Source organism: Coturnix japonica, chromosome 2, assembly GCF_001577835.2.
Source record: "Coturnix japonica isolate 7356 chromosome 2, Coturnix japonica 2.1, whole genome shotgun sequence".
Lineage (NCBI taxonomy): Eukaryota > Metazoa > Chordata > Aves > Galliformes > Phasianidae > Coturnix > Coturnix japonica.
The window spans coordinates 38,706,937-38,733,885 of NC_029517.1; the positions used below are offsets into that span (position 1 = coordinate 38,706,937).

Genomic DNA, 26,949 nt, shown 5'->3' on the forward strand with positions numbered 1-26,949 from the left:
GCTCATAGTTGTTTTCATCCCTTCAGGCTAGTGTGTGAACTAACATCCTCAACACAAAATCAAACACAAAACTTGGCTTAAAGAGCAGCCAAGGTCATGCCCAGTCCATATGCCCCTACTTGAGACCAGAGGTGAATATGGATACAAGGGAGCTGCAAAACAAATTTCCCTGTGCACCAGCACATTTTTTTCCTGCCATGCTCAGCTCCTGAAGCAGATGTACTGAAAACAAACCTTCCTTGCTCTCTTGTTCTTCACCTTTCTCCTTTCCTGTCTCCCCTTCTAGCACCTCCAGACTCCCAGCAGTGGCTGTTGCAACTCAAGGATTTTAAATAACATATGTGTTAAAGTAAAAAGGTACTCATGTAGGGAAAAAGAAAGAGTATACAAAAAGAACTACTTGCTTCTCAATGAAAATCACACTATTTCCCCCATATTAGTTTTAATGAGTATTTGCAAAAACAAACAAACAAACAAACAAACAAACAAACAAACAATACAAAACAGAAACAAACAAACCTGCCATTGCAGCAGGCTAGAGAATCACCACTCTTCACAGTCCCAAGAGCCTCTAGCAACAGAGAAGCTCGGCCAATGCTGCATGCAGCTCCCACCATGTTCCCACTGCTAGGCAAGTCAAGCTTTGCAAGGTGACAACAGAAGCACAGGAAAGAATCCCCCTGGTGAGCCACTACCACTGCAATTTTTTTTTCAAAACAATTGCTATCAAAATTTAGCTCTTGCTCCTTTAAATGGCCTTCCCTCCAAATATCCCATTCCCTCTGCCCAGCAGGTACCAGCAATTAGAACCCAATGGCTGATTATTTTTCTTCTGCTGTCCAGGAATGTGTTTTGCCAAAGAACCAAAGCTTTTGTAACTATCCAGAACATATTTTTACCAATCCAAAATGGATGATTAGCTTACTCCAAAAGTACAGAGCATCAAAAAAGGAGAAAACAAAAAGAGTCAGCAAACCCAATAAAGACAGTATTACCTTTTGTAACTCTTTCACCAATTTTATTCCACTTTCTTTAGAAGACAAAGTTCCAGTAAACATTCAGCTACGTTGTATTTTTTTGCAGGAAAACTGATGAAACTACTCAAGAGACAGGGAGTAACTCATTGCTCAGAAATCCACTACACGATTCAGAAAAGTAAATTTCACTCTCTTCTGTATTTAACTGCCTCCAGGAGACAGTTCCCAGTTACCTGCTCAGAGAGCAATCTTTCCTCACTGCTTGTTTTGCTCAGTCTCTCTGGAGAAGGTAATACGGAGCGAGGGCACAAAAAATAAAAGTCTCTAATTATTTCCTTTTCAGAGTATTTAATGATTCCCAGCTGGGGATTAGATCTATGACATGCTGCTCTAATGACCACATACATGAATTTGCAGAGAAGCATGGAAATGAAAATGTGTGGGGAGAACTGGAAAAGGAGACACAAATAGCAAAGTCATTCCTTGGTTTCCCTAAGGAATCAAATCATATACAAAGCACATTACTTCAACTCCTGCAAATGGCTCTATTCTTCCTCTATACCTCTCCCCATATTACAGTGAATTTTCAGCATTGCTACTAATTTTAATGGCATTTTTTGATTTTATGCTTCTCTGAAATAATAGTGATATCTTGGACAGGGTACAAGGAAGAAAAAGCAAACAAAAACAGAGAGATGGAAATTTTATGACTACTACAGCTTAGTCCACATTTAAAAACAAGACAAAACTATCAAACTGTAGCAGAATCTGAGCTGAGAATTGTATGGGTTTTGCCTCATTCTGGAAGTCTAAATTGACACGTGTTGAGATCCAACTCAAAACACTGGGACAGGTTTGAATCATAGAATCACAAGGTTGGAAAGGACCTACAAGACCATCTAGTCCAACTGTCCTCTCATCACCATTGCTAACACAAGCCACTAAAACAGATCTCATAGCTCCTCATTCAGACGCCTCTTGAACACTGCCAGGGTTGGAGACTCCACCACCTCCCTGGGCAGCCATTCCAGTGCCTGACCACTATCTGAGAGAAAAAGTTCTTTATTACGTCTAATCTAAACCTCTTCTGGTACAACTTGTGGCCATTTCCTTGGGTCCTGTTTGTTGCCTGTGAGAAGACTGAATTCTATACCCCTTGAAGCAGGGAACACACAGCCTTTCCTAAGTGACAGTTCATAACAACTTTCCCACTTTCTGCCCATTTATAGTCCCTTTGGCCCTCATACACAGAAGGTTATGTACAGAATTCACACTAAGTTCTAGAAACAACTCAGCATTTGGAGTTGTTGTAGCATATGTATGTTGCTGGGCTTTTTGTCTGTTTGCTGCTGCCACACATTTATTTATGTCTAACTTTATAAGGATATAATCATCTATTATTACTTTGGGCCTCGGCAGGCAATACCTATTTGACTACTCCCAGGCATGGCTACAACTACAGCATCAAAACAAACCCATTTCATGTGGAATGACTGGCACAAATATCTGTAATTTTAACAAATGTTCTTAAGCTATCTTCTGGCTTTACGCTACCGCTATACTGCAAGGGCAAACAAGTATAGATATTAGGGCACCATAAATTTTAACATTAATTTCTGCCCTCAGTTTAGATCACTTACAGATTAGAGAGACCTCAATCCATCCTAAAATAATTTGTATTTCCAACATAATGAGTGTGATAAAAACATCGCATAAAACACATTCTCATATTGTGTATCTGATTTGTCTAGCTAAACTGACATGTCTGTCTTCACCTTGCAGAGAAGCAAGGACATTCACAAACTTCAATTTAAAGCTAAATGGCTGCAGAATGCATAGTCTAGAAAGCAAGCTTCACTTGAGAAATCTTAACTTTAATGCTAGTAAAAGCCTATTATTTTTAAGATGCCAGTTGGCACAAAGTCACAGGATTTGAAATCAAAGTATGCAGAATCAGAGTGGAATACTACTGTGCGTGTAAATTATGCATGTTTCTTATTAAATCAGATCACTTTAACTCCTCTTCTCCTCCTCCCCCTCCCGCCCCCCGCACTTATTACACAACTTGTCATTTCTTATTTACAAGCCATATGATACACAACCCAAATAGAGAGGGCAAACATCCACAAAGTGTGCAGGAAAGGGAGATATTTGCATTTAAGTTATGAATATGTATTAGCAGGCAACACATTCCAGATACATATTTTAAAAGCGAGACTGTTTATTTTGACAAGCTTATTGCTAGAAATGCCATTGTGTGCACTCCCATGCCTCAAAGCACAGAGATGCTGCTCTGACTGAATGCCTAACACCCACCTCAGACAGACCCAAGGGATACTGCTAAGTCACAATCTAAGACGCAGGCTGAAAAGGAAGTTGCAGCACTTACTGGTGAAAGCAGGAAAGTCTCAGGGACAGAGAGAGAGAATCCTTTCCTATCATTCCCTTTTTTTTTATCTCCTTTGTCCTTGGCTTTTTTCTTCTTCTCTTTGCTCACTGTAAACTCTCTGAAACTGAGCACTCTAAAAAAAAGCCTGGTATCTGCTAGAAAAAGTAGCACTTGTGACCACTGGAAAAGATTGGTTTTGTTTCTGAAATCAAAACAGTAAAGCTGCCTTCAAGGGAAAGAAGAGAACGCCATTGATATTCCTGCTCATTTATTCAACAGGTTGGGACACAGCTCCCCAAAGCTTGAGTAGGTGACAGCTTTCTTTGTTGTGCCACAGCAGAGACACTGATTTTGCCAACATGTCTATCAAGTTTTTAAATTTATACAGAAATTAAATATAAAGCTCCCTCTTCTCTTTCTCCTTTCCCAACTCTTCTCCATTCTTTCTACATACCTGCATGTTTCTTATAGCCTTTTCCTGAATTTCTGAGAAGCTACCCAGAAAATGTTAGTCAACAAAAGTTAGTTATCACAGTCAAATCCACTAGACTTACAGCAGTGTCACTTGTGTAACATCCACAAGAGTGAGGTAACAGAAGAGGTTATTCTAGATGACTGTACAATTTAGGCTAGGCAGCATAAGGTGATTCTTCTCGAGAAAACACTAGATAACTTGTATGATGTACTTGAATTTTATAATGGCTTGAGGGTACGTGTGATTTTTATTTTTTTTTAAACCACTCAAAAGATCACAGACATCACTGTGTTTTATGGAGTAAAACTCTGTAGTAAGAGGTTCACAATGTGAGGGTTTTTTTGTGCATGTTTTGGGTTTGTTGTTATTTTCTTCAAGCAAAATGAAAATAAAGGTCAGATTTGGGGAAGGGGTTGGAATAGGATAGACATGCTTTGTGTATCATTGAAACTGAATGGCTAATTGAAATACAACCAAAATTGTACTTGTGTCCTTTAAAACGTAAATTATGCTAAGTTTGATTGTCTGTTCAGAACCCAAAAGACTACAGAGAAGCTCAGATAAATTCGAGTCATCAAAACAGATAAGCTAATGACATGTCTTCCAGTTTCTAGCACCCCAAAGGAACTCCTATTCTTCATTTTCTTAGAGCTATTTTCAGCTTAACAAACCAACAGAACCAGCCTTATACTAAACTTCATTCAACCTCAGTGGAAGCCATTTCTGAACTATGACAGAAAAAAACTCCACAACTGTGACTTTCAGTGTTAGAAAGAACTACCATGGCACCTGACTGACTCCAAATATATGTCAAAAGGGCAAGCTATGTTGATAAGACACTGAATCCCACATACAGTCTTCTATTATAGTCTTAAATTGAGCAAGCTGAAAAACACTGAAAAACAGCATCTTAGTGGGAGAGCACGATAGGGTCTATACATTAATTGTTTTATCCTGCTCCCAAAAAAGAGGCAAAAAGTACTGCTATTAAATATTTAAACTTTCTGTTAACCTACCAAGAGGTCACCAGCTAACACAGTCCTACTCTAGAGACACACCATAACACCTTCTTTTATTTCAATCCCAGTACCTGCACTGCTGTACAGCATAGTAAGAAAAATCCTTATAGCCTTTGCTGAATCATGTATTTTTATGTTAAATGCTTTACAGCATGCCAAAGTATGAAAAAGGAATTAACTAAAGTACCACAAAAATTGCATGAAAGCCTATAAGCTTTTGTTTGCATTCTGTGGCACAAGATCATAGAAATTATACATTTTCTTACATAATTGATGTACAGAATCTATTGTTATAGTCAGTTATCCTGTCAAACTAGACTGAAGTACATGCCAATATGCTACAAGTAGAAAATCCTATGCATACTGCCTTAATACCTTCCTAGGACTTCTCTGACATTAGTTTTACTACTTGTAACTGTTACATAATTTTTATGTAAGAAACAATTTCAACTTAAGAACTGGATCCAGGAACAGATCTAACAAAGACCACTGGAAAACACACTTGCCTATTTTATTACTCAGCTGGACCATTTCCCCAAAGCAGGACCCATCACAGTAGATCCAAAAAAACAACACGGAGAGGTGCAGAAGAAGTACTCTGGAAGAGGCTGTTATGGTCATTCTAAGTCACTGTTATGTAAACACCTGCACTATTTGTAAGGATGAAAGCAGTACCCTGCTGATGACATCCCTAGAGTAACAGACCAGCCACAAATCCCACAGTAATGGGAAAAAGTAGCCCAGTGACTAAGATCAAATTGAGAAAGCCCTATAGCTAAAATGGAAGATTCCCTTTTGCAGTCAATGGGATATTGCCGCATATGCATTTCTTCATGCACAGTGAGCTCAGAGCGTGCATAAATGTTTGCAGGATCAGTATCAAATAAGCCCATTCCTCCTCAAAAGAACTCTACAGGAAAATTCAAACCAATTATATATTTCATGACTAATTATTCTAATTAAACTGACTGGTAGCACATTAGTGATTCAGACAGAAAACAAAATATTCAGACTTTACATTCTCCTCCCCCGCACTCCAGTGAAATCTAACGTATCTTAAGATGTTTTATTTATCTCAGCCCAAAGGCAAAAGTATACTGAGCTGTTCCCCAGCCTCTTGCCAGATACCCAGCCAATATGGGGAGGTGCTGATGTGGTTTTACGTCACCTTCACTGTTTCACAGCTCAAGGCTATAGAACATTTCTATATTGGCATACACTACCCCATACCACCTCCAACATCCAGAACTGAGGTCAAGTGTGCAGCTAGTATCTCTCTATATGTTATGATAACCCTTAGTTACACCATCACCTGCACCTCATCCCCCAAGAGCCCACTGTCTCATATGTGGCACAGAGAAGATCATGCTCATAAACGGAGTACAGAATATAACTGAAGAACTGTTTCACTGTTCTGTTTGTTGTTTTTTTCGTGAATCCTTTCATTCCTGAACATTTTATTGATGACAAAACTTTACTCAAATTCTGAAATGACGTGGTGCAATTCACTACTTTTACATGCTCGCATTTTCTTTTAAAACTTTTAAGTGACTTCTATTGACCAAAGGAACTTCTCCTATGCATAAGCCAAAGACAGGAATAATCATAGAGAAATACATGAAATAAAATATATTCAATAAACTCAAAGAGCCCAGATTCACTTCTTTGTCTGAGTGATATTCTTAAGATGGCTGGCCTTGTAAGACCAAGTGGAGATCATGGTCTGCAGCTCAGCACAATCGGGTATTGGAAGCACTTCAAAATCTGAAGAGCTCAGCACCGCGTTGTTCAAATCAATTCCTCACAAAGTAGTACTCAAATACAGAAAAAAAGAAAGGGGAAAAAAATAAAAGTGCACACACGGAAAGCATTTAAATTACCCTACAAGGTGCTGGCCCAGAGTTCCAATTGCTTCTAAAATAACATCCAGGTGCTCTTAAAAGTCTAAAGCAGCCATTTAATTTTAAATTGCTCTTCACAGCATGTGCCATGAATGCTGATCTCTAAAAAGAGTGTCTAAATCAAACACTCCAAATTGCTGGATAATTGGTTTTTTCAAGGAAAAAGAAAAAAGCTCCACCAAGATATTCTTGGCTAACTCAAGTGACAAGCCACATTTCATATTTTCTCTAAGCAAAAGACGTAAAAAAATAATAATTTTCTTAAAATCCATGTACATCTTGCTATCTTTTTCTCTCTGCTCTGAGTAAAAATTTTTACTGCAGGGTAAGCTACAACTTCATCTCAGCTGTATCAGAGTTCCTGCTTCTCAGAAGTTCATCTTTATGATTACTTACATTGCAACTGCACCTGAAGAACTAGAGAAGGGTTCCAATATCCTTTCTGTATACTTCTTGCCCCGTGACCTCCTATCTAAGTGGTTTACAAAGACAGAAAACAGAGTGGCAAACAATCGGGGGGGAAAAAATATCTCTAAACAAAAATAACGTTAGTTCTGATTTTGCATACTTATATTTTTAGAATGAAACTCATTGGTGAGGCTGAATATGAGGTCCCTGTAGTGGTTTAAGAGATTACTTTTTGCAGTGATGGTGATTCATTACATCTATACTGACATGAATCTGTCATGTGAAATATTACTTTACAGGTGCACCATGTCAAGTTACTTTTATAGAGAGATACTGCAAGGCAGCTGCAAAAAGGAAGGAGTACCCACACAAATCCAACTACAAACCTCAGTGAAGTATGATCCCACCTGAACTATGCACCAAGATTTGGGTCCAGCTGGGTTATCCCATTAAGAAGAAAAACTGAGGATGGTGTTGGGCAGGTTTGATGTAACTATTTTAGAACATTAATTAAGAAGCCACATGAACAAAGCTTTTCTTCCCTCAGAGTCAAGAATATCCTTTAGCCAAATCTCAATTCCAAAAGCTTATTCACTAGGGAGCTTCCAGCCTAAATTCAAGTTTCCTTGCTTTCTTCTCTTTAGACACAAACTCATTCTGGTTGGTTTTTAGTTTGTTTGTTTGTTTGTTTGTTTTCCTACATTAATGTGTTTTCCACCTTACCTTGCTTTCCTCTTTCTCCCACTCACACGTACAGCAGCTTGAGCTGCTCCAGTCAGACCATTCAGGACTTCCAGTAGGCCTGCATCTGGGCAATTTTTGATATGGGGAGAGACTGGCTTCTCAGCTGCCCACCCAAAAATGTTAGTCACAAAGTACGGTTTAGCCTGGGCTTTTGAACACCAGCTGTAGGTAATATTTCACTGTAAAGAAATAACTAATCAATTACATCACAGACATCTCTCTTCAGTAGTTATGGGCAACACACCAGCCTTCCTGTGGCAGGGAGGTTGGAACCTGATGATCCTTGGGGTCCCTTCCAACCCAAGACATTCTATGATTCTCTGATTAATGTAGTTACAGCAACTACTTGCACAAAGCTGACTTTTTAATTAGACACAGTATGTATCTTGGCTAGCAGTTTACCAAATGCTTCTGCATACATGTTACATGACTGCCACCTTTACACACGAGGAGAGGGAAAGCTGAAATAAAAGGAAAAGGAGAAGGCAGACAGATGGTCAGTAAATTATGTATTCTTACCACAAAGATCCCCAGGAGTAGCCAAATTATACAGCACTTCACAAGAGACATCAAGATAAAAGTGTGTGCTCTTTAAATAGACTGACCTCCAACTCCAGCTGAAATCAGCAGAAGCAACAGAGTGATACAATGCAAGGGAGCTAAAAAAATAATTAGCCCACATCAGCTGTGCTTCAGTAAAGCGGGTAAGAGCACATTGCTGCTTCAAAAGAGGATACACAGATAGGAGGAGGCATACTGCGACAATGTAAACTCTGTGAACTCTATCACTGCACTAGAAACTTATTTTAATGTATTCCCAATACATACAATTAAAATGTATTAAAAATAAGGGCTTCCCTGGTTTCAAAGTTTATTAAAGATGCATGTACTCCTTGGGGTTCTTAGTATTACCTTCCCAAAAATAACACAAACAAACTGCTGACAGTTCTCCTGAATTATGAATAAAAACTTCAGGCTTTTGAATGTTCCTTAAAGTGCAGTGTTTCTAGTCATTCTTAACTCTGTAAAATGGAAAGGTTTCATCATAAAAGAAAGTCTCAGAGACAAATTACTATCTAGTTGAGAGAGTTGTGCTGTGTTATTTTCCCTTTACCTGCACTTGCAGTCAGTCACCCTTATTACCATGGAAAGCAAAGGCACCTGAAGGTCACAACATGGTCACTTTAAATCCTTATGATATTGGACAAGTACTGAAAAATAAAATCTACTGAGTAAATTTAAAAGCACAAAAACCATGCAAGCACCTTGCTTTCAGTGCTAATAATGCAAATTGATGCTGAGCAGCAAGTTCACAACGACACAGAATTTGCGCAAAAAATGTCTGGAAGTAAAATAGAACACAGCATCGCTTGGAAGTTGAACTGCAAATAATACTTCTGAGAGGAGCTGGAGCTGCATGTATAATTTTATCTTCTAAGTGTAAATCCCACTCCCCATAGTTAGATTCCCTAGTTGCCAGTATTTTTAGAGTATCTCCATACGTTCCTGTTGAGGAAAAAAAGTAATATATAGATATAGATATAGATGTAGATGTAGATGTAGATATATAGATATAGATAGATATAGATATAGATGACATAGACATAGACACAGACACAGACACAGACACAGACATAGACATAGACATAGACAGATAGATGGGTAGATAGATAGATAGATAGATAGATAGATAGATAGATAGATAGATAGATAGATAGATAGATAGATTTTTTAATGGTTCTAACAATCTGGAAATGACTTTGCTGTGCTAAACAAGGGAGAACGTCAGGAAAAACCCACTACCCTAAAGAAAGAAGATACACTCCTGACAAAACGCACTGATAGATTTTCCAAAAGAAATAATAAGCTTAATACAAAAATGAGATGAGAAAGGAACTATTTCATGATCTATATTATTAAGCAAAGCAAGCAAGCAAGCATAGTTCCTTCAAGAGAATTAAGCATGCACTGAGCTGTAAACAGACATGAAACACTGGATGAGAACTGACGACAAAGTCCAGAACTTCAGACAGAGAAGCAAAAGCATAGAACCTTAAATTGGATTTTTTTTGTGTGCTGAATAGGAAATTGTGGCAACTAGTATGTGCAAAATAAACTTGGAGAAGTGAAATTATGGTTTTAAACAGCAAACGTCACTACTGGTGATGGAACTAACATGTATCCCAGAGGGCAGACAAGGCTGTAAGGTTACTGAATCTAGTCTATAGATCGTGCGGCAGTGACGTACTATAAGCTTTTAAGTTTACACATGTAGCAAGGCTAAAGCAGAATAATTAGCCCTCAAAGAGCATCTGAAGTTAAATACAACAAGATTCAGTGATCATTGTTATGTTCCCCTAGAGCAGCATATAGAGGTGATATAATGCACTCAGTTCTACAACACCAGCCAGTTCTGCATCAACAGAATGCGTAAGCTTGCTGTTGCAATAAGAAGCTAATGAGGTGTTTTTTTCCAATGTTTAGAGAACAAAAGGCTTAATACCATTTTTTTCCTATAGATCACGTATCTGTGATTATAAAAATGAGGTGAAACAGAAACATACAGACTGCCTACAGCATCCTCAGATTTTTAGTGAGCAGCAGCTGTGTAGACTGAAGACTGGCAAAAGCATTTTGCTTTGCTGTCAGCAGAGCCTTTGGAGTGGCTTTTACCACCAGTGTGCCAGGAACAAGGAAATCTTACAACCCTGTTGCTTTACTACTCTGAGGTAGGCTCTTCCTAGTTTACGTGTCACCTTCTAGGATTTTCTTCTGGAAAAACACAAAGAACATAAAGAACAAGAGAAGAAATTGTGCTTCTGACATTTTACTAAGAGGCATCCTTAACTTCCAGAGAGAAAAATGCAAAGCACCTGAAAGCAAAGCCGCATTCCAAGTAAATCAGTCAGTGAGGTGGCCTCCAAGCTATCAACTGATGGGCAAATGTCCCTTTTTCTCCTAAGATTCAAAAGAGACAAAGTACTACCATGAAATAAGTGCTGCCTTTTTAAAAAATAAATTCAGAATGGGAGGTTTAATTGATGTAGAAACACATACCCTGGCATTGCATTCTGCTCTGAGCACTTACAAGTACTACACGCAAATTGAATACTACAAACTATACAACAAATCCCAGTTCAGCATTATGTAGTTAGCTGACGCAAAGTTGCTCAGCTTAGAATACAGCCTTTTTATATATAAAAGATTTCAAAGAGAGAGGAAAAAGTCGATCTGATCAATTTAATTATTATTATTTAATTTATTTATTTATTTTAAGAAAAAAACTCAGGTAAAGACCACAAACACCTGTTAACAGACAAGGCCATAATATCTATAAGGAAGTGTAGTTCTACACTTGTCAGTCAGATTTCACAGAATTTATATTCTGGCCTGATAGTGGCATAGCTTAAAAACACGCTGCATTAGAGTCACAGAATCACCAAGGTTGAAAAAGACCTCCAAGATGGTCCAGTCCAACCATCCACCTATCACCAATGCTTCCCACTAAAACATGTCCCTCAGTACAATACCTGAATGTTTCTTGAATACCTGCAGAGTCAAGGCCTCCACCACCTCTGTGAGCAGCTTGTGCCAGTGCCTCAATATTCTGAGATGTTTTTCTTAACATCCAACCTGAACCTCCACTGGCACAACTTGAGGCCATCATCTCTCGGTCCTATCACTGTTACCAGAGAGGCCGACCCCCACCTCGCCACAGCCTCCTTTCAGATGTGTGGGAAGATGAAAAACTATTCAAATGGAATTGCTTTTATTTTCCTTGGCATAGACTTAAGCTCCATCAATTCATATCAACAGCATGGTACCTTATTATGCGCTGGTTTTAAAACAGATCAACTTAATGAATCTGGTATCTGCAGTCATTCAATACTGGAATAAAAACTATTCATAGAACATTCACAGTGAATTTGCCTGTTTTCCTAAACCAGTTACCCATTTCTATTTACTCTTCCCATTCTAGGATCTTCATGAAACAACTCATATTAAGCTCACAAAATCCTCCCTGTAAAAGCAGAAGAGATTCAGGTTGCTGACAATCTCTCAGCCCCGTTTCGATGCTATGGGTTAAGAATTAATGTACCGAATCAATCCACTGAATTATCTACTTACAAACCGGCTCCGAAGATTCCTGTTTCCTGTAAGTTTATCACAATCTGTCAGACTACTAAAGGCAAGTCAGGCTTAAAATCTGTCCCAGAGATGTGTGAAGTTTGTGTATCTGTAATAAATAGCTCACGAGAGGCAGACATATCACTGAGACAATCTGAAATGTGTGTCTGCCTGCCCACGATAAAAGCAGACTTCCACTCCTCATCTAAGTTTAAAAAATTACATATCTGATTGATAGATAATTAAACTGCAGGGAAAGTGGGCAAAAGGATCAAAAACGCATTTCTTTGAACGCTGAGCTGCTGGTGGCAGCGTGGTGACTCGTTCTCTGCAGAACCATAGCATTTTTCCTTTCAGTTAATGCCAAAGAGTACTCAAAACAGCCAGACATGCTTAATGTTAGATGCTGCGATAATGCATCCTCCCCAGCTCATAGATTGGAACTGGAATTCAGCAAAGTTCTCTCTAAGGCAATTCAGCCAAGTTTGCTGCTGAGATTCTGTCCAGCCTCTTCAGAAAGCTACTTTATTACCATGTAGCAGTTGAATTTCTCTAATAACTTGTTTTTTGCTGTTTTTTTTTTTCATTTTAAGTTCTGTAGATACATTTGTTTGCTGAATGCCATTGAAAAACCTCTTTTAAGGATCTGCATCTTCATCAACCTAGTACAGCACTGCATGAGGAAATGCATCCCAGCTTCTATTTTACCACCTCTGTTTTGATTCCTCAGCAAGAGAGAGTGAGACGAAGAGAAAGCAAGTTCTTTCTTAAGCTCATCCTTCACTGCGATCAATTATTCTACCTTGGTCTTATCTTAAACCAGTGTTTAAAAGATTTCCCTCTGTCTCTGCCTTCTCTGTGCACACTATTTTGTTCTGCCCTACAGGGACACATTAGAAGAAGGATACCACTCTCCCTGAAGCTCCCCTATCTGATGAGACCACCTTTCTGCTTAAAGATCATCATTACATGCTTGTACACAGAAAAGCTCAAGTGTCCTTTTTAATGCAATCAGGGATTACTAAAACACACTTTGGAGAATATTATGCTGATTTCTTCTGGCAGTAAAAGAAAATCATTCCCAACTAGACAAGACAAGGCAGGTATTACTAAGCCACCAGATTAATTCCAGACCATATATTCTTGTGTATAATACGAAGACTACAAATAACAAATACCATACATCAGTATTTAGCCTTACCATTGTGAGAGACAGCTTTATGTCTATTCTGGTGACATGTAAACCATGACTGACTTTAACAGGCCAGTTATCCAGTCTTGACAAAGCAGTGCAAGTGCTGCAAAGCCTTCTTCTTCCTCGGGTCTTCCTAAGGTAATTTTGAAAACACCGTGAATGGCCTTTTTTTCTAAACTTATTCATACAACAAAACTAAAAGATTTGATCTGGTTTTGATAGTAAAAATTAGCAAATTCCCCTTCTATTAATATGACTGAGAACACTGTTTACAAGTCACAGCCTCCACGGATAGCTAATCCGGGAACATGCGTGAAAAGTTGGTGATGCATTAATTGAGTACTTCTGAGTAGATTGCAATGCTACAGGCAATACTTAAAAGCAAGTCTCAGGATCACTAGAAATACTGATGAAAATGCAATAACTGCCAAGAAATATTCACAACTGGAGACAGGAAGAACATTCAGTTCAAGTGCCCTACTCCCGAGGCTCAAAAAGCTTATTAAATAAAGTGTATACTTTGTCAGCCATAGTGTTTTGATGAAACACGATATGTACAAAGATAGATAAAAACTCATCCCAGTCCTTTCTCTATATTTCAAATTACTTGTGAGTTAAGGTGAAAGCAAACTTTCTAGGCAGCCTAAAATCATTCCAGACATTTCTACCAGCAGCAACACATAAGTGATTGCAAAGGCAACACAAATCTCATGAATGAGCACCTAGCCCAGTTCCCTCTTTCACAGTTCCAAATGAAAAGACAGGAACACTGAATTCCTTGCAATCACACGGTAGTGCACTAATTGAAGATGGCAACAGCAGTATGATTATGTAGAAACTGTTCACAAGAAGTGACCCTTTTTAGTGCCCAGTGGATGACGAAACAGGATGTAAATAAGTACAAAGCATTCAGCTTTTCATCTCAGCCAGCACAGTAAACTGATTTTTAAGCAAGGAACTATTTCCAAACTTGAGAAAATGACCATGTGATCCCACTGTTTTGTTTGTCCCATTTTCATTTCCATGAATTTTCAGATTTACCAGACTGAAGGCTCCTGAAAATTGGTTCCAACTGTGAATTTTCCCAATAGAGGCTCTGCGTAAGGCCATGGGAACCAGGAGAGATCACATAGCTTTTACCACCGCTTTATACAAGTTCTCCCAGCTGACTTCCCAAGACCACACTTGTGCAAATGGAGAGAAAAATCTCTTCACTAGGCCATGATGTGATGGCAGGGCATTTGGAAAAAAATGTAGCTGGGCAGACAGAGCCAGAACCCAGCATCCTGCTGCTGCTGGAGATGATCCTACCATTCTTCTAGAGGGGAAGCAGCCACCTCAAGCAGACCTATTCTCAGTACAAAAACAGACTTCTACAGTGCATGTTTTCTCTTTCCTTTTTCTCTGCATTATGTTTCAGAAACTGCACCTATAGAGGTAGAGATTACTGATGGAGCTAGTGGAACATTATGAGATTTCATCACATATATTGACTCAGAGTGACAAGATTCAACTTCAGTTAAGACAATCTGATTCAAATGAGTTCTAATGTCAAGACTAGATGATGTAAAAAGACAGGAAATGCAGCACTGTGGCTACGTCTAGGTGCTGAGGAGAAAGCTAAAGAGAAAGCAGCAGCGATGGGTGAGATAAAGAATGAAGGCAAAAAGTAATTACTATAAAATGGATTTAAAATAAATAGTCACTTACTACTACCTCGGGTATAAAAAAAATCTCAACAAAACCTTTGTATTTCTAATGCTGTAATATTCTAATTCATGTTCATATTTCTAAACTAGACACGGGAGGAAAAAATTCCCAGTGCCCACTTTAATCAAGTATTTGACAACACAAAAGATTTACAACCTTCCGTTTTCAGACCTTGCATAACAAGCTGGGAAAGACTTGGTAAACGAAGAAAGTTGTGTTTCTTTAACGAAAAAAAAAGGCTACAATAAAATGTAATTCCAGGCCATAAGTTTATGTGTAGACATTCACAGAAATGTACTCAAAGCATTAGGAGCTAAACAGAAATAATATGAGATATGTTCTTTACGATAGGAGGGAAAACTGCACAGAAGATTCCCACCTGTCTTTACTATAATAAAATGGTCTTTTCAAGCCTGTCCTTTTTAAGTATGCATGTCAGGTTAAGAATTAAAGGGAATCAGCGCTCTCCTCTCCTCAAACTGTTGTAGAACAAAACTGTACCCACATGAAAAAAAACCACACCTCTTTTTCCTGAAAGAGTTAATGACAGGAGCTCTTCAACAGACAGACCCATGGAACAGAGGAGGCTTCCAAAATATTAAGACTTGGAACATAAAATATCCAATGAGATTATTTCAGGCTGGGAGTAGACTGAAATAAAATATTCAATTAGCCTGCAGCCTGACCCTGCAGACTTCCAGTGGTGTTTGAAAAAGATGAGCTGACTGTCTTTCCGTATGGTAAAAGTGACTTCAGGCAAGTTTACCAGCAGCAGAAAACAGAAGCCAAAAGCAAATTTTGGCAGCAGTGGAGGTTACAAAATAGTCCTAAGCAAAGAAGCTTTCATTAGCACCAACATACACTTAAAAAAGCAGAAAGAACAATACTGAATTATGAATATGCAATAAGCCATAAAGCCATGCTTTCAGGCACACTGTTACAGAATAAATAAAGCTTACATCTTTCCACTGAGGAGTCAGAACAACATGGCTCTCATGGCACATAAGAATCTCTTAAGCACTAACTTCTAGGAATATTCTTTGGAAAACATGCAGAAGGAGTGACGCAATTTCTTCTACTTAAGTAAAAAGATGAGTAACACCTGCAAGAGGTGCAGGCCCAGACCTTCATGCAAAACGAAGTGCTCTGAAGATGCCTGGGCAGCTGGGGACAGTCAGCTACAGACTGTCAGTTCCAAGTCACACATGGTAGGGCCTTGGCCACATGCTGCCTTGCTTGAAAAGAATCTCACTGCCCTTTTTTCTGATTATGGTCTGAAGATCTTGATCATTTCAGTTAAAGATTCATTTCTTTCACATTGGCTTTCACAAGCAAGCTACCACTGATTCAAAAAGTATTTTTAATAAGTCTGAAATAGATCACTAAAAACTTTGATCAGAATTTTGGTTGGAGAAAATGCAGGTAGCATATTCAAATACCAGACCCATCTTATACCTGGAAGAGAAGAAAACCTAGAGTGCAAATCTTAAGTTTCTTTGTGCCAGCAGAAGGTAATTTCATGACAGCTACAGTGTGAAAGCACCCTGCTATCTCCATGATCCGATACAAAACATCCAACCAGAATTCCATGACACTTCCTTTTTTTTGGCCAGAGCAAAATCTTCATAAACTGGTATGTTCATCTTACTGTTACCTCAAACTTATGATTAATTTTGCACAGTATGTCAGTTAAAGTTGAAATTCTAACATTAAAATGGAAAAAGAATATCCAGAAGATGCTCTAGCATTGACTAACATTTAAGAAAAACCCCCAAAACAATCAAATATTTGATAAGCCAACTCTGTTATGGCTCACAGCTCTTTAAAGCAGAGGACAAATCCTGAATTACTCATTGAAGATCCTTCTGGGAATAAGGAAGTAGATGTTGGCATTGCCTCTCTGAAATATTCTGAAATAAACATCATTAAAACAACCATCCAAACTATTCCTTGATAAGATAGATATACGTAGCCTTCGCAATATACAATATACCAGTTGCAATTTCTACCCAGTAACGGTCAAATCAGAAGACTAAAATCCCAAACTGCACTGATTACATGAAAAAGGTTTTCACAGCATCTTCTCCAACACAGTTACAAAACACTTAAAAGGGATCAGCAAGTGGCAGTCTCAAAGTACAGAAGAACTATTATTTTATCCAACAACTGCTCAACCCTATGGCCCAGGATATTGTGAAAGTTTATTTCTTCAATTAATAATAAAAAAATCACTTGAATAGAGTTATGGACATTAAATCTACCCTTGTCTTTTAGTTACAAAGACATTTAAGAAGTCACAGAGCTGATGACTTGGGGCTGGCAGAGCAAACTGGAAAGATAATTTCACATTTCCCTGATCTCACACACTTCTTTACCATCACCAACCAGTACATGTGAGACAGGAGTGAGAGAGGCCTTGACAATGACTATGTGGCTACTGCTGATGGTTCTTCTTTCTGATAAAGAAACTTCCAATTCCATCCTAACACTTGATCTATTACTCTGTCCATACTGATGAACAGAAAAAGATGGATACAAAACACCAAATGAATGCATAAGGGTTTATATATGCATGCTCTTCACAGTGCTTTTGTAGTTATTTTGGAACATTTCGGAAGAGTCATGGAACATGTCAACCCACAGACTCCTCTATTTCATGGCTCGTTGGCTTTTGCGGTGGGCTGTGACAGCCACAGATGGGTAACAGAAGTGTATCTATGGAAATGAGTAACAGAAGTCTGTCCCCAGGTCTTCTCTTAAGCTCCCTTCCCCATGCAGGGAAGCGAACCTCCCCCATTCTCCAATACACAGAGCAGCAAGAGGAGGCAGCAGCTGCTTGGAACGGAGATTGGAACATGAGGAGGTAGAGGAGGACGAAGGAGAAGGATATTTGAATTAAGGAAAACTGAGGGGAAAAGCGAGTAAGAATGAATAACAAGAGAGCCCTTCCTGCAGCTAGATCCCCAAGTAGATACTCAGTAGGCTCCACTGGTATTTCACACGTTCAATGCATTTCCAAGCTAACTGGTCTCTACTGCCTATTTATACAAAGGTCCATATAAGTGTTACGGATCAGTGTTCAAAGCACAGAATAAACCCTTTGGGGGAAAAATAAAAATTGTAAAAAACAAATCAAATCAAGCTGATCCTCCAAATCAAATTTTAGAAACACCAAAATGAAAAATAAATTCACTGAATTTCTTTGAATTTGTGACTTCAATCGACATTTACACAGAAAAAAAAATTAAATAAATCCATAGGTAAACAAACCTATCTGTCCAAAAAAGGTAGCCCCATTCTACCAATGTGATTTTCAGCAACTGCATGCTGCCTTCAGTGCTGTTTTATTTCCTATCTACTTCAAGTGTTATAAAAAACTCAGAGGAAAAAAAGCAAGAATGCCTGCTGGCTGTTCAAATACACAAGGCAGCAGATCTCCTAAGCCCCACCTGCTGAATGCTCTAAGAACACAGATACTGGAAATCGTACCTGACTTCCAGACATGGCTGTTGTCCAGAGCCGCTCTTCATTTTTCGTAGTCACAAATGACACTTTCCACCCGGGTACGTCAAGTTGCATTATACCTCCTGATCTCATTTAAGTCTCATATGACCAGACACAGCTCAAAAATGTCTTTGACTTTCAGTGCCTGCCAGATTAAGATGATAACCCATGAACCAAGCCAAGTTACTTTCTCAGGAATAATAATTTAGTGATAATTTCAGTGCTAGTACATCTTGGATGAAGACTGCAGTACTATATGCAATTAACACTTATTATTTAAAACACATTCACACCACAGGTGGGTACTATAGTGATTTCAGGAGAAGAGCTTACCATCATACACTTTTGCCTGACTCCAGTACCCCATCCTGTTATTCACCATCCCGAAGCTTAGTGCAGTAATTAAATTTAAATTAATATTGGAAAATAGCCAGCAAATGACTCTCCTGAGCAAACACTTAAAAAGACAAAAACAAAAAAAGTAGTATTTAGTTATTCTGGAACTATACCTGCCTAGAACTAAGGCTCAGGAGAGCCAAAATTCAGCCCTGGACCACCAAATTGTCTTTAGCATAAACAGATAGTGTAACCTTAAATTCTGACATATCATCTCAGACTAAAAATGAAAATTTATGCTAGAGAAAGAGCAGATTTACAATTTTTCAGTGAGATGTGATATATCGTTTTAATCCTTCACTGGAGGAGACAGTGCTTTCCAGACAATATGAATATGCAAACTCAGAGATATGCATGGAGGGAGATGTGTGAATGGTGTGTGTGTGCATGTTTGTGTTAATTTGTAAAGTAGTATCTAGCAGACAGAAAAAAAAAACACAGCAAGCACATCTGTGCCAGAACTGAGGACAACGCTGAGACTGCCTTTAGTACCTGTGTCCTGCATGTGTTCCTAGTGGTTTCACAGCTACAGAGAAGACAGAAAACCGACCATGTTTAAATATACATAAATCTCTAGCCATATAATAAATATACCCTAACAGTACAGATATTTGGATTTTATACTTAAATGTCTGGAAGGCACAATTTACACAAACACATACGCACATATGGTAGAACACAACCAAAAAGCCCTCTCCCCCCCTACATGGACGGGCTGCCGTGTTTTATCCTAATTTTTCCAGACACAGATTCTTCACTTTCAGAAAGCCTATTCTATTCTATACACAATCTGCATAGATAGAGTGGACACAATACTTTCTAGCAACTGTAATTGCACAGACAATGCAATCTCAACGGCTAAAGCCCACCAGCTTCAGCTGCCTCTGGCCCACCACAGGATGTACAGGCAGACATCAGCACCTCTCATACTCTTCCAAAGCACCTATTTGCAAGAGAACAACCAGTGAAACCACAGCCTGTATTTCAAACATCTTCAACCCAGCTGCTTCCTGTTCAGAAATCCTCAACGTAGCCATAATATGTGGTCAGTGTGCACATTTCAGTAACACTGGATTTTGCTACAACCTGCTCAAAGACATCCAAACTACAAGGACTTTCAGCTATTTGGAAATTTAGGACTTCTTCATGAAGTCTTTAAACCCAGAGATACAAAAGTTGTAAGTTCCAATCCTTTTTGTATTGTCATTCAGCAATTTCTATGCTGAATAGATTCATTGTAATAGTAATTAGACATTTTATTTATTTATTTTTTAATTACTAGCCTGTCTACAGACTGAGATCTTGCTGGATCACTGATTGACATCAGCAGAAGATTCTTCCAGCCAAATTATGTCTTCAGCTATACCTGAGTGACTCTGCTCAATTTAACTCAGCAATTGGAACTTAATTAAAAACGTTGTTGAGAATGTGGGGGCCAGAATAGGAAATGGCTCATCACATCAGAGCTGTATCATCTCCGCAGCACCGACAGGAACGTGAACTAATAAAATCTTTTTGTTCATACTAAAATGAATATCCTGGACTTTCATTAGACAGTAGGAGCAACTGCCATAAGATGAGAGTCATATCAGTGAGCAGATCGGTTCACTGGATTTCTCCATTCAGACAATCACTTTTCAAATTAAAACCTGCATTAAATAAAAATGATCTCAATTAGAACATGAGAATACGTCACTTAAACCTACTTACTCTGCACATAACTGGCCACAGAAAACTGTGTGAAATGTACTCAAATTTATTCACAAAACTGAAATGGCCCATAAGGGCTGGATCTGTTCTTTCCAAGCACGTGTATTCATTTAGTCTGACCTTTAATCCAAACATAGTCAATTACTCTGACTTCAACAATTACATACAACGTAGCTAAATGCTCCTTTCTGCATGGTTAGCTAGAATGCCTTTCTGTTTTTGCTAGTATATCAACTTACGTTTCAACTACAGGAAGATACTGATTTTGAAGCACAGGGATGATTATTTTTACTTACAGAGTGATTTTCTACCATAAACCTATCTAATGCATCCACAACAAGAAGCTAATAAAAGAGCAAACCTACAATTAAAAAAAAAATTAAATTTAATAAAAAATTCAAAAATTTCCTCTCCTGGTTCTGACCCTGCAAAGGAAAGACCTCAGACATCCACAGAGCAAAACTATACTGTTGGAATAACTAGAACAGGTTCATTTAAAATCTAACACTCAGTTTAACGTTCTTCATTAACAATAGGTATGTTTCTACAACGTCGTTTCTATTTACTATTCAAATGGTTTTTAAGATTAAAATCCTACTTCATGGTTTTTTTTTCTAATGAAATGTGCAATCCAAAATACAATGAAAACTTGTGAATTAGCTCCTATCTTTAACTTCAACTGCAGACCCAACGTCAACACTCAAAATTTGCCAAACTACCGTCACTGAGTTCCTTGCCAACTAATAATAAACACTCCTCTCTTCCACAGCACTTTACTTCTTAAGATTGGAAAGCATTTTATAATGGTCACTATCATTATCTCCGCTATTATATAGCTTCTATGAAACAAGAGTGCCTAGAGGGAAAAGTTTTATGATGCTATATTCTTTAATCATCTTCATTTTTAATACAGACTCCAAAGAGAAGTTCAAAGTATCATTAAGAATTTGATTCAAAGAGTGTTAGAGTTAATGGAAAATCTACCTTCTATCTTACAAAATTTTGCCACAGGGTTCCAACTGCTTCTTCTCTCTATTACTCTTGATACATGAATTTTGTCTTGGTTCAGAAAAAAAAAAAAAAGCATCCAAAAAGTCTTTTTTTTTTTTTTTTAAACTGTATTAAACACTCACCTCAAACCACTGACCATGTGACTGCATCTTAAGGATGACACAAGGGTCTGGTTTTGAGAGGGCATCCCTGTCTGATATGCCTTTGCATGCAACCCGCAGCTCCACTTTTGTCAGGCATGGGCTGTTAAAGATTCCCAGGGTATTAGCTGCTGATTCATAGATGTTGCTCATTTTCTTCATTCCTTTTCCTGTAAAGAGAGAAAAGGTCCATTAAGAACACTGCAGGCACGTACAACCCTTTTGTCCATGCAGAAGTCAGCAGATGCTCTGCTAGCCTATATGAGAACATATCATTGTGAACAAGATCCTGATCAAAATGGGGGGAAAAAAAAATCCATGGAAGAAAGACACAAATCATCCTTTATATTTCAAAATAAGCTAAATTCATAGTGAAACTTTCCAGCATGGCCATGAACTTCACAGGGTGAACTGTGACCTCGGCTTACAGCTCTGTTCCTGCTCTCAGTGCCACGTTTCCTCAGGCAAACGGGCAGACATGGAGGTAATTCTGAATTTCTCCTGAGAATGCCTCATTCCAAGGCTTAATTAAATTTGTTCAGCACTCCTGCAATCTGTTTCTATTCCTCCATACTCCATCTAAAAAGCACACACTTCACCTTACACGAACTTTGTGTAAATCCATTTGAAGGCCCTTTTCATATTGACTTCAATTTCCAAGATACATTTCACTCTCTATTTCTGCACTTATTGCTGAACAGTGCTTCCCTCCATTCTTGAGCTAGTCAATTGGATTGATGGCCCATGCAGTAGGGCAGGGTATTTATGCTGGCAAATCTTGTTGCTATACACTGTCAGTTCCTTTGGGTCAGGAACCTCTATTAATGTGAACACAAAAGGCTGAAGTAGCATCAACCTGTGACCATTATTTCTTTACAAATGCCAGCAGCACCACAAATCTTGCAGCTTGAGCTTTTGCTCAAACAGAAGCACAGAGGAAAAAAAAATAAGCAACACACAACAAGAAATTACTACTCAATAGTTTTTACATCAACAAGGAATACAGGAACACTTTAATTTACTCACTTGTTCTGAACTTCCCAATCTGACCCCTAAAAAGCTGTCTCCTAACACAAGGCTTAGTGCCTTCAATCCAGCTGTCCTCCCTCCTCCATTCATATGAGCAGCAAAAAATCGAAGTCACCTTTCCAGAGGGCAAATTTGTGATATCCATTTTCCCCATGAATTATGATGGTAAAATTGGAACAGCGTTTCTAAATTCAGAGTAAGCAGACTTGGCAATGTAGCATGGAGATCTAGGAAATGCAAATAAACTTCATGAATTCAAGTCTGAACGATGAGACAGCTGATCTGTTCTCCTTGCAGATAAGGGAAAGGTACATTAACAGTGAACAGTTTCTCAAACCTGTTCATATCTACCCAGACCTTACCATACAGCCACAACCTGTTGTGAATTCCATTCCATTCCACCCCACCCCCAACACACACTTGTTGGTTTCAGTCTGTTTTAAAGTCAAGTGGATGGCCTCCAACCACCCTATCCAGCTCAAGACATACAGGTGAATTTCTTTAATGTAAAACTGGCTTTTGAAATGTGAGACAGCATCATGATAGTGCCTGACAGACTAAGATCACATCAGCCCACTTCAGGCCTCCCCAATCACCTACAAATGCTGCCACCTGCACTGTGTTCCAATGGATTTCCCACCAGGAAATAAAAAGCAAACCTATGTGAAAAAAGGAACAGCATTAGACTACTTTATTAAGCGCAAACAAAATATCCAAATTCTACACCACATCCTGCACGATAATTTTACTTCTCATGTATTTTCAGCTAAGGCTCTCAACACCACATGACCCAACATCACCAAGTCTTTTATGGAGTGGGGAACAACATTCCGTGCTGGATCAGTTCTCTTGTTTGATGGCAAGATCACAGTCCTAGCCTGGAAGCAATGGCAAGCACAGGGGAACTGGGCTGTGGCTTATCAGCACTACTGATAAAATCCTATGTTGAGGAGCAAAGTCCCGCATGCAACAAGGACCTGATATGATACTGCTGCTAAGCATCAAAATAAGCGTATGGAAAAAGTGCTGCTGAATGTAATGATAAAACCATGGTTAGGAGACCAGCGTCCTTTTTGCAGGCTTTTTTTTCCTTTTTATTTTTTTTATTTCAAATAGGAAACAAATTATGACAGCAGTTACTTCAAAAAGCCACTGAATGATCATATTTAGCTTAAAATTGCAGAGACAACTGTATATGCATATATATATATCTGCATGTTTTCATACTGTTTACAATATATTCTTGACATACAATGTCAGAAGTTTGTATATCCATTATTGTTTAATTATTCATCATACTACAATCCCATCTCCTTCAGAAAGATGCTAACAAGCTCAACAAGCTCATCCCACACATTTACAAGAAATTTTTACATGCTGCCCTTTCCAAATTGAAATGCATTTGAAAATTGGGTTAAATCTGTTTCATGCACATCTTATATCATTAATGAAATGTCATCTTTTGTGCAGAAATAGGTTGGTGATTTAATTAAAACAGATTACTTCAATGCTAAAGAGAAGGAAAAAAGTAGCAGTGAGGAGATACGTATTCTTCTTCCTCCCACAATAATTATACACTGTTTTTTTGGACTGGTGGTTAAGTATAAAATTACATTTCTTTTTATCACTACAACTATTACTTCAGCTTTTACAAGTTCTAAATTTATCAATGGAAAAGATCAAGCTACAGACTTATTCATTTGTCCCATTGTATTCGCTTAATATAATCACCAGTTTAGGCTGCTGTTCTGATGTCATGTTACCAGGAAGTTGGGAGCCTGGAAAACAGCTTTTGTACCCACTGAAAGTGGTTAAAAAAAGTACTATTTTACGTAAACAGATGCAAGTTATATTCTGTAAGAGCTTCCTCCCCCTCCCCCTTTTCAATTAACTACATACAGAAGGAATAAATTGTATTCCATTTTCTTTGCTACCAACTCTTCCTTTTTGACTTGATTACGAACTTCTTTCAATGTCCATATGGCTTAAATATTTACTGATTAAGAGCTGTATCTGTGAAAGGAAGGTAATAGCATAGCTACGAAAGTAAGCAAACAAAGGGATCTGGTCACAGACTACTGCAGTTTCCAGTTCATTGCTATGTTGCCTTTTATTTCCACTTGAAAACAGAAAAACAGTGCATGATTGTATACTAACCAAATTTCACTCCCACACAGACTAAACAGCCAGTGGAAGAGTTTCATGGAAGTCAGCAAGAAAATAATCCAGTAATTTCAAGTAAGCAGCTTTAGTAATATCATTCCCTGAGTGATCCTGCTTTTTCCCTGCGTACTTTATCACTGGCGACACATGAAAAATGATCATTAGGCACAGGACGTTGGAGTACTTCAGTGCTGCCTATTGGGGCCTGACCCAAGCTCACACTAAATACACCCGTTGGCTTCAAACACACGTTCCTCAGGGTTTGAAAATTTTGAGTGCTTCTATGGTACCTTCCATTACAATGCAAGACCAGGTTGCACAAAATAGTGTATCAGCAAGATTTATAGAAAAGGGTGACATTATAATGGGTCTCTGGGTAGAAAAGCTTTTACAAGTTCCCTCTGATTATTTTCATGCTCAACTCCAGCAGAACACAGATTACTGTTCCCTCCAGGGAATGATACCAACTGACATCAGCTATCACTTTTCTCTAAGAAAATTTACATGATTGGGAATTCCCAGTCTCACTGAACTACCATGCTGGCTCCAAGACTTCCATTATTGTGAATTCCTTCTTACACATTATTGTGAATTCCTTCTTCCTCAGTACTAAAAAGACATGGAGATTTTGGAAAGGGTCCAGAGGAGGGCCACGAAGATGATCAGGGGGCTGGAGCACCTCCCCTATGAGGACAGGCTGGGAGTTGGGTTTTGCTTCAAGCCTGGAAGAAGAGAAGGTTGCGGGTGACCTCATTGCAGCCTTTCAGTACCTGAAGGGAACTTACTCCCAGGAGGGAGTAAAACTTTTCGAAAGGGCTAGTAATAGCAGGACACGGGGAAATGGTTTAATTAAAAGAGGGAAGATTTAGGTTGGATGTTAGGGGGAAGTTCTTCACTAGGAGAGTGGTTAGGCCCTGGAACAGGATGCACAGGAAGCCTGTGGATGCCCCGTCCTTGGAGGTGTTCAAGGCCAGGTTGGACAGGGCCCTGGGCAACCTGATCTAGTAAATGTGTATGTTTGGTGGCCCTGTCAGGAAGAGGGGTTGGAACTACAGGATCCTTGAGGTCCCTTCCAACCCAGGTCATTTTGTGATTCTGTTATTCTTATTTATCTGTGTGATTGGAGAATAAGCTTTCTTCATATCAGCAAATATGAGAGCTCACACTGATCATTAAGCCTTGATTCAGCAAACTGGTTAAATAATATTCCATGTGGTCATCCTGGAACTTGCTAGGAACTTTGGCTTGGCCGAGGGTTGAAGACAGGTAAGCAAAAGCCCAGAGCAATTCTACAGAAAGGAAATCTGTCTTTATTGTGAATATTTTACCGTTGATTGTAAACTAGAAATCAGCCACAAACAGCGTTCGTTGCCCTCCATTCACTCTGTACAGCAACATTATCTTTTTCCACAGTGTAGGGTTTTCTGTAACCCGTTACCTTTTTTGACTGATCTTACACTGGAGTATTTTTCCCCTATGCCTAATCGAAATGTCCTTGTTGTATCAGTGACCGCTGCCTCCTGGCCATTCTCTGTACATCTCCGCAAACTACTCACTATCATTCAGTACTATCTAAAACATGAAAGCTCATCTACTTATCTTTGTGCTAAACTCTCAGAGTCGTGGTTATCAGCCACATCTCTCATCACCGTGCAAGATTCCTCTCCTGTCAGTATTAAAACTTAATTCTCGTCAACACCAGCTACCATATATATTGCTGCAAAAGTTTAAACGATCACAGCTAATACAGACAAAATGCTGGCTGTTAAAATTAATTTGAATATAAATTACTGTATAATGAAAAGCCAATAGGTTAGCTAGACCCTCCACAGGGTAGCTTGTGCAATTAAAAATACTATTTCTTTCTCCCTCCTTTTGATTCTGACTCTTACAACAATTAATTAGTACTAACGTTACAGCTATCAAATTTTGAAAGATCCCTGAGCAAAATGGGCAGTCATTATAGACTCAGTAAGCAAGGAGTATCTGGAATATCCACTGCAGTGATACTGTGAACAATGAGACAGATCTGATAGTGTAAGTAATTTAC

At 38.6% G+C, this 26,949-nt stretch overlaps 1 protein-coding gene across 2 annotated transcripts in view; it reads right to left on the reverse strand.

The window, feature by feature from the left end:
• Positions 1-26,949, reverse strand: part of CPNE4 (copine 4) — a 198,676-nt gene that overhangs the window by 135,940 nt on the left and 35,787 nt on the right. For both annotated transcript variants that reach the window (XM_015854074.2, XM_015854075.2), the window contains exon 2: positions 21,690-21,877. In XM_015854074.2, coding sequence (XP_015709560.1) covers positions 21,690-21,869 — 180 coding nt within the window. In that variant the 5' untranslated portion in view covers positions 21,870-21,877. The remainder of the gene's footprint in view (positions 1-21,689; positions 21,878-26,949) is intronic.